General features: G+C 38.3%; 1 protein-coding gene across 17 annotated transcripts in view; it reads right to left on the reverse strand.

Annotated features, from left to right (window-relative positions):
* Positions 1-9125, reverse strand: part of nedd4l (NEDD4 like E3 ubiquitin protein ligase) — a 107793-nt gene continuing 98668 nt past the window's right edge. For all 17 annotated transcript variants that reach the window (XM_062031326.1, XM_062031324.1, XM_062031322.1 and 14 more), the window contains 5 exons: positions 7107-7166; positions 6912-7019; positions 4612-4708; positions 3051-3123; positions 1-1525 (listed from right to left, as the gene is read on the reverse strand). In XM_062031326.1, the coding sequence (XP_061887310.1) occupies positions 1423-1525; positions 3051-3123; positions 4612-4708; positions 6912-7019; positions 7107-7166 (441 nt within the window). In that variant the 3' untranslated portion in view covers positions 1-1422. The remainder of the gene's footprint in view (positions 1526-3050; positions 3124-4611; positions 4709-6911; positions 7020-7106; positions 7167-9125) is intronic.

Genomic DNA, 9125 nt, shown 5'->3' on the forward strand with positions numbered 1-9125 from the left:
GTGAGAGAAGTTTCATTTTTATTTGACTTAAGTGAAATGAACCACAAAGAGTTGCAAATTGTGGTGGCATCTTTACCAAAAGTGATATTCTCCATCACCCGTTTAAAAAAAACAGACATAAAGGACAAAGTGTAAGGGAAAACAACAGAAGGAAAGTTTAAAGTACTTGAAACGTGGTTCTTTACTACCTTAACAGCATCCTAGACTCAAACCACCTTTTATTTCCTAATATTGCACTTGTAAGTGCGGCTGAATTATGCAAACACAAACATTCAAGTTGATGACATACACGATAGGTGACCTGGGTAAGGTATAAAGTGCCCTTTTAGGTTTTAATAGTGTTAGAAAATCAACTTTAAAAAAACAAAAACAAAAAAAACATGCTGCTTAATATTCAGTGTTCAATCACAGCTTGTTTCTGTCTCACACACCCGCACGCACGCACGCACACTTCATTTTAGTGTTGATCAGTAATACTTCTGTTAAATGTAATGCATACATACATTTATATATATATATTTATATATATATGGATCATCGAGGACCTCAAAAACAATGTACAGCATTATGAACAGCAACGGGCATGAATATTAATATGACGTCTCACAGAAACAAACTACATCGCCTCGTTTGTTTTTTTTGTTTTTTTCCAGCGTGACACAACGTCCGAATCACTATGTCGTCAAAGCGAACACAAAGTACGTTTTCATGCTGCTCTTACTACCACGATAAGAATTAGAATAAAATAAAAATGATATGGAGCCAGACTTCCACTTCACACTTGATTTTTTGTGTCAAAATAGTAAACATTGTTTCGGTACAAAGAGTATTTTCCTGCAAGAATTATAGCAACAACCAAAAGCTATAAAAATCATCATCGGGATGTTTAGTCGAGGCTAAAAAGGTCTAGAAAAAGGCTCCTGTGGCGTCATCTGATCACACAAGGCTCTATAGAGGGGGTGTGGCAGATTTCCTGAAATGTGATTGGCTAGTTCTATCCCTAAGGTAATCCGGTGTTTGGTCGAGAGATTTGTGGGTGAAGAGCGCATGTTAAGGCCATGCTAAGTAAACCCCTCCCACTTAAGAGGGTGCGAGTGTGGTGTGAAATGTAGTCGTGTGTTCCAGCACTTTTGTGGGGGAAAGAAAGGTGAGAATTCATGCTCATGCCAGGGGATTAAATACTCTCCCTTTCCTCCCCCCATGAACTGCTCATCTTCCTGACACCACCTACCCAAGCACCTTGTAAAACGCCGTACAGTCAGGTATGGCTAACAGTCAGGCGTCAGCTAGCCGCATGCTACGACAGCTAGTTTGGACGTCTCTGTAGCTTCTTCTTGTTGTTGTTTTTTTGCCTACTTAGTTATACTAAGTAGCTACTTTGATTTAAAAGTCCTTATTTGGTTGGTAGGATTAGGTACCGCTTTAGTCGACGCCTTCAAAGCCCTGCGCATTCTCCACGGCCATGAGCAGCTTCTCCCTCAGGTCCTCGAACGAGTCGTAAGTAGGTAGGTCCAAGCGATTGAAACTGGAAACAAAAGGACTTCGTTAAAAATGCGCTTTAAGACGCAAAGAATAACTAATCTTCTCCCAGGACAATACTATAAAAAGTAAACTTGATATGCTTTACAGTAGTCTGTGTACAGTTTGTATAGGTTTATCCATGAAAAATAAGCGAACACACAACCTTTATTGCAGGAGTGTCCAAACTTTTTGACTTGAGGGCCGCATTGGGTGAAAATAAATTTGGCCGGTGGCCATGTAAAATAACAATATGTACACACACACGCATATATATAGTATATGTATAAAATTGTATATACAGTATACACACACACACACACACACATGTACATACATATACATACACTACCGTTCAAAAGTTTGGGGTCACATTGAAATGTCCTTATTTTTGAAGGAAAAGTGCTGTACTTTTCAATGAAGATAACTTTAAACTAGTCTTAACTTTAAAGAAATACACTCTATGCATTGCTAATGTGGTAAATGACTATTCTAGCTGCAAATGTCTGGTTTTTGGTGCAATATCTACATAGGTGTATAGAGGCCCATTTCCAGCAACTACCACTCCAGTGTTCTAATGGTACAATGTGTTTGCTCATTGGCTCAGAAGGCTAATTGATGATTAGAAAACCCTTGTGCAATCATGTTCACACATCTGAAAACACTTTAGCTCGTTACAGAAGCTACAAAACTGACCTTCCTTTGAGCAGATTGAGTTTCTGGAGCATCACATTTGTGGGGTCAATTAAATGCTCAAAATGGCCAGAAAAAGAGAACTTTCATCTGAAACTCGAAAGTCTATTCTTGTTCTTAGAAATGAAGGCTATTCCACAAAATTGTTTGGGTGACCCCAAACTTTTGAACGGTAGTGTACATATATTATTTATAATGATATATAATTAATATAATTGGATGAGAAAGTTCGACTCATACCTTGTTTACTTCGATGACTATACCTCTTTAAAGTTTTGTAATCAATCAGAAATATCAAGCAGCAAAAATGCACTAAACATGGATAAGTGTGAAGAATGTTTTAAATGTTTCCCATCATGCAATGCATGGGATTTAATTGGGTGTCATTTTAAATTATGTGTTGTGTTTGGACGTTTTAATAACACCTACAAAGTTCATTGAGCAGGTTGTGTTATGTGTGACCATGTGTGTTGAGTTTTTGTGTCAGATTTTTTGCGCCATGAGTAGGAAAGGTTGTTTGCTGTACTATATACAATTAAAAGTCTAATTCATGGTCATTAACCTTAATTACTGTTGTTGTTCACAAGATGGCGGCCAACTTGCAGCAATTATACTGTCGGATAATTAAATTGAAGATACCCTTCGTCAGATTCCTGATTAAACTCCTACCATCTCGCGTGTCAAACTGAACACGGCGGCGGGCCGCACTTGGACACCACTGCTTTATTGTTTAATTAGGTGACAACACAAGTGAGTAGTATGAGGGTGTATTGACTTTAGTAAGATACTGCATCCTAGTGGTACACAACAAAGTTTATGTCAACACTGAAGTAACGTACCATGTGTGGGCTCTCGGCAGCTTATCTGGTGTTCCCCACTGCTCAATAGTGAAGAGCTGAGGACCATTAGAACCTGCAAAAAGAACAAGTGTGAACAACTTCACTCTTTTAGACACATTTAAAAGACGTTAACTCTCCAGTGGTACCTCGTCTTATGGGTATTTTAGGATTCAAGATGTTTTTGTTACGCTGGAAGTTGCGATGATACGAGCCTCCCCGCCGCCACAATTTAAATTGTTTTATACTTTTAAAACACTTCCTTGTGGTCTACATAATATGTATAACATTTAGACCAAAGAACCACCATGTGGTCTACATATTATGTAGACCGCACATGGTGGTTCTTTGGTCTAAATGTTGCATAGATTATGTCTTGGGAGACCGTTTTCAAGCTTTTTTCTGACCGTCTCTTTAAGATGGTCGTTTTGTGGGCATCTTATTTACGTGCCTCCACTTTGACACCAGCGTCTTATCCCCGCCATCTTTGTTGTAGTTTTTTGCGCTTCCATAGCGAGTGTACTGGCGGATATAGGTGCAAATTATACGCCACTTTGTGTTAGAAATGGAAACAATGGAGGAAGCATGTGCATGTGCGAGCCAGTCTGCCTCACAACAAGAGAATGGAGAAAAAGAAGGCGGTTATTGACAATTGCAGACTCGCTTCAAGGAAGTATGAAGGAAGGCAAGATCGTTTATAAATATCTCTGCCATGCCACCACGGTTTGATTTAAAATTTTCAGGACTTATGCAGATCCCAAATACAGTGGAACATTGGTTCACAAACGCCTCTATTTGCGTTCTTTTTGGATTATGAATGTTTAGATCGAGCCAAATATTCCTCGGTGTGCAACCAATGTCTCGTTGTACGATCGCTTCAATAATTTTTTCATTAATTTATTTATATTGTTTGCCGCCAAAAGCTTTACGAGGGCTGCAATTTAGATGACAAAACTTACTGTAAAACTCCAATTTGAAAAGGTGGGCCCGATACGTCACATCCTGTTTGCATTTTGTGAAGAGTAGACGCCAATGGGACACAGATTGGCTCACAAATATGGAAGAAACAAGCCCACAATTGCAACCATTAACAAGAAATAGGTTTATATTGTTGCTGACTTTCCTGAAGAAGTTAAATATCTTCGCAAGGACGGAGAGAAAGTGCAAGGCAAGGTGGAAAAGTTGTTGCTAATGTAGCTAAATGAGAAGCAGCTAGCTGTCAATAATAATTCCGAGGCTATCATTTGAGAGAAGGCTTGCCAATTATATGGCGGATTGATGTCCAAAAGTGACCATGATGGAAACCCAGGAAAAACAATTTGAAGGGGAACTGCATTTTTTGGGAATTTTGCCAATCGCTCACAATCATTATCACAAACGGTATGTCTTTATTTTTAAGAGGATTTTAAAGATGATAAAAAAACGCTTGGGAGATTGTAGAACCAATTTAGCTCACTAGTTGAAGTACTGCTGTATTGCATATACTGGAAATGTGTTAAGTCACTGTTATGTCAAGTCAAAGATTTTTGGTAACTGAAAGAGATGACCACAAAACAAAAAGCACCATAAAGTTCAGCGAAGCCGTTCATGGGCACTCGCGACGTTCCTGTGACAAACTGAAGAAGTCGGATCCTCTTTTCGGCATCCATCAAGAGGACAACCTGAAAGACAAACGAATGTTATATTCCATAATCTAATATCCATTAAATATTAGTCACACGATGAAGGACAATATGATTTTAAATAGCAAGTATATGATGACTGATTGTACTTCTACTTTTATTCCTTAGTGAGGACTCTTTTGCTTCCACTTCGTTTGCAGGGCTACGCAAAAACTACAGCAGAGTCCCATGAAACTGTGTGGATGGATGGTACCTAGAAATTACCCTTTTAATATTTGTTTGAATGTGAGTGAAACATGGATATAGGAATCTGTCATGAACCTCTATGACGTTTTGGACTAGTGTATATGATTTTGTGCTTTTCAGTGCTCAGTGCCCAGTGCTCGTTTTGTTGTTTTCACTTGTTTTAATTTCCTCTGGCCTGAGCGCTGCCTCACACATGGACACAATTAATCGGATTAAAAGCCTAACCGGAATAAAAATGCTTCATGTACCCGATCACACATGTTCAGATCAAAATGTAATTCCTATCAAGACAGGTCGTTTATGCTGATAGTCATTCAGATTGCCGCGCAGTGAACATTTATTTCAAATTTTGAGTCAAAATTATCCTTACTGCGCATTTCTTTGACGTCAGCTATACTTTGATAGTGGAGGGAGACTAAGATTATTATTCTCGGAATGAAGTGATTGTCTTGCTGCTGTCTCCGCCCATTTAACATGTACATAAGTAGCTTTATATACTGTTGAATTTGTTGCTCTAAAACAGAGACTATCAAAACCAAAAGTATGGTCTGGACTGTCACGTAACGGTGTAACAATAAAAGGAGGCATCCAGTTGTCGTCTCAACGAGCGGTTTTATTCACGACATTACAGCTACTCCAAGTGCTAACTGCTAGCCTGAGGCACGTACACAGATTGTCGTTACATGAAGACGTGTGGCAACACGTACATATCACAACTTGGAGGGCACAGAACAGCTCCATTTTAAAAGAAAGGCAAAACAAAAGCAGCGAACAGAAGGAAAAAAACATAAATAAATAACGTGACAACGTCGGACAAGCAGAAATGGACAGAGCCATGTTTGTTTACAGCGGAGGTCACTACCTATTTTCTACTTCCGTTTACATAGTGTGCTGCGTACGTCAAAAGAAAGTATTCTGATTTAAGGTGTCATGAATGAAAACGCACTTCATAATCCAATCTTTTTTTTTAGGGTCCATGTACACAGTAACATTCTAATCCAAATTATGATCAGATTAAATCAATTTTGCCCATATAGACGTGGCTACTGTCTGTTGCCTGAACAAGTGCAGACCTTTGTGTGTGCTTCCTAGTTGCCCTTGCACTAAAGAAATGCATTTTTAAATGCGCTACACCTGCCGTCTCTGCATCCTGTGGTCACGATTTTAGCTTTGCTTGCATGAACCTGACAGGTTGACTGGTACAGTCTGCTAGTAGCAAGAAACAATTCATTCTTATTACATTCAAGTAAGTAGCTACATAAAAGGTGAGGATATATTCACGTTCTCCATTTTACTGTATGACTGTTCTCCCCTGCTTTAAAGTTAATTCAGTCCTACCTGGTTCTATGCGGACAAATTCCTAATACACTACTACTGTTTTACTACTGTAAAACAACTGAAAACCATTCACAAAGTCAGAGCACATGGACCAAGCGGTGTGTTGTAAGAGTGATAGCTTTGCTCATCCTTGCCTTGAATAATATAAACAAAAAGCCTAACACAATTGAAAACATCAGGAAAGTGATGGCACTCAAGTGAGCAACCTGAATGTACTCTTATGTGAATGACCACATTTTAGACTGAGGAATCCCTATGTTGGTACAAAAATGTTAATCTTTCCATCTTGTTTTGTGCCTTAATGAGGGTCTTTTTCAGTTTTATGGGCAACATTTTAAATACGGGACGGCTTCTTCAAAGGGGAAACACATCTACACCATTGGGATCGATTTGAGTGCAACACGCTGTAAGCCTGTGCAGGATTTGGTGTGTTTTGTTTGCGTGCGTGCGTGTGTGTGAGAGAGAGAGCGACAGAAGACTTTAAGCTCTTTCATCAGTGCAAACAAGTCTGTTCTACCAAACAGACTTTGAACTTCAAAAGGAACGCCAGCACACAAGTCACGGGTCAGCGTAACAAAAAAAAAAAGGCAACAGAAACTAGCATAGAATGTTGAAAGAAAATAGAGAATCCTGAGCAATAACTTCTTGTTTGCTTTACCTTCCAGAACCACTGAATGACCGGATGGTTGGGACAGTAGCCGTTCTTGTAAACTGTGTGCTGTCGCCAGTCGTTGACGTCCACGTCACCCAGACCACACATGAGCAGCTACACAACAAGGAGGAAATCACTGAGTGAGGCCTTCAAATGCTGAAAAAAATGCTTGAAAGTCAAAGAAGATGAAGAATTCTTTACCTCCAGTTCATTTTCATCAAAGATCTTGATCAGATCAATTTGAATGAGCTCAGTGAAGCCCTGAAAACATCAATAATTCTCAATAATTAACATGCAAATACAGTCAGTAAATAACTTAGTCTTTCCCATACATTCATTTATTTGTGGCATGTAAATGTAGACCACTGCAAATAGATTTAGCGCTACTTGTTCGCCCTATCTCATTAACACATTATATTGGGACTGTTTGTGAAGGTAGCTTGTTGTTACAACTCTACACAGTAAGTGGCATCGTAAATGCTGTTTAACACACCTCATTTTAATTTTCCTGAGGGAACTCTCCTGAAGAAATCAATAAAGTACTATCTATCTATCTATCTATCTATCTATCTATCTATCTATCTATCTATCTATCTATCTATCTATCTATCTATCTATCTATCTATCTATCTATCTATCTATCTATCTATCATAAGCACGCACTTAGTCTGCCAGAGATTAGAGAAGGGGGGTCAGTTTTGCCAATTTAGCATCTGTGTAGCGCTATTCAGGCTCCTTTAGTAAATTGTAACAATTGTTAAAAGCGGCAAACAACAAATATACCAAAATGTTCTGTTCTTGTTGGTCACAAGACTAACATGTAAGCAAGTATTGCTCTTTTCAACGAGCATTGTGTGCTGCTGTGGACCCCTCCCTCATCTAAAATCCCTCACAGGTGTCACAGTCATGCTTGTGACATAAAAATAACACGCAAAACTAAGCAACATAAGAATGTTTATTTGTATTTCAAACAGTGATGTCAAACAATTTCTTTTAAAATCTGATTAATCACACTGTAAATGTTTTATTAATTGTGATTAAACGTGTTTATGATTACTTACATTGATTAGTTGTTTTATTTTAATTACCTTTTAAGATGTCATGACTATTTTGACACAAATGGAATTTTATGGACGATATGAATATTTTGCAGACCCTGGTCTTCAACAATATCAATTGGCGTGCATTCTGTGGTTATCCATTTTTGCAAAAATATTACTAACTTACCTGTGGTACATTTGTTGACAACATTGCCGTGGGTGTACTGTACTCCCTGAGTATTGTCTGTCACCCACCCTTTGTTGTCAATGTACTGGGAGCGTTCTTGCTAGCATTAAAGTTAAAGAGCATGTGCGGTCAAAATAAAATTATTTTTCTGCATTTTTTGTGATTAATTGCATTACTTTCACAGCCCTTATCTTTAAACATGTTAATTTTGCTGTGCCTGTTATTTCTCCTATGTAAGACAAGAACAGATATGTCTATTTTTTTTTGCCTTCTATTTCGTAAAATACAGCATATACGAGGTGACTAACAACGCCACTAATGGGAGTACCATAAAGCCCTCTAAAAAACATCCCAAGACTGCCAACAATAGTCCATTTAAAGGCCTACTGAAACCCACTACTACCGGCCACGCAGTCTGATAGTTTATATATCAATGATGAAATCTTAACATTGCAACACATGCCAATACGGCCGGGTTAACTTATAAAGTGCAATTTTAAATTTCCCGCTAAACTTCCGGTTTACTAACGTTTATTAACGTAACAAAAAGACGCTCGTTTGCGACTTTTTTTTTTTTTTAAACCCTTCATCTAAACGGGAAGATATAAACCTTCCATCAGTCGGCATCCCAGTGAGAGCAGACATTGTACAGCGAGTGTTTTTTTTTTTTTAATGATCGTAGTTTGTATACCCTGTTCAGTACTTAGCAATACTGCTGCAGGATGCTTAATGTTTCACTAAAGTTTAATTTGTTTAGCACACAGCTTCTAAAATGTGTAGCTCACACTCCTTTTATTCAAGCTTAAAAATAAAATGTTCTAGATCATTTGTCCCAAAGTATTCCTTGTCTCTCATGAAGTCTGCATGATTCGTAGCGTTGTTGTTGTTGATGGGAAAAGCAAACGTTGTGATTCGTCTGTGAAATTAATGTGCCGCCGTATACTTAAAACGAGCAAAATACCTAAATATTACATGAATGTGTGTTTTATTATA

The sequence above is a fragment of the Entelurus aequoreus genome, linkage group LG21, assembly GCF_033978785.1.
Source record: "Entelurus aequoreus isolate RoL-2023_Sb linkage group LG21, RoL_Eaeq_v1.1, whole genome shotgun sequence".
NCBI lineage: Eukaryota > Metazoa > Chordata > Actinopteri > Syngnathiformes > Syngnathidae > Entelurus > Entelurus aequoreus.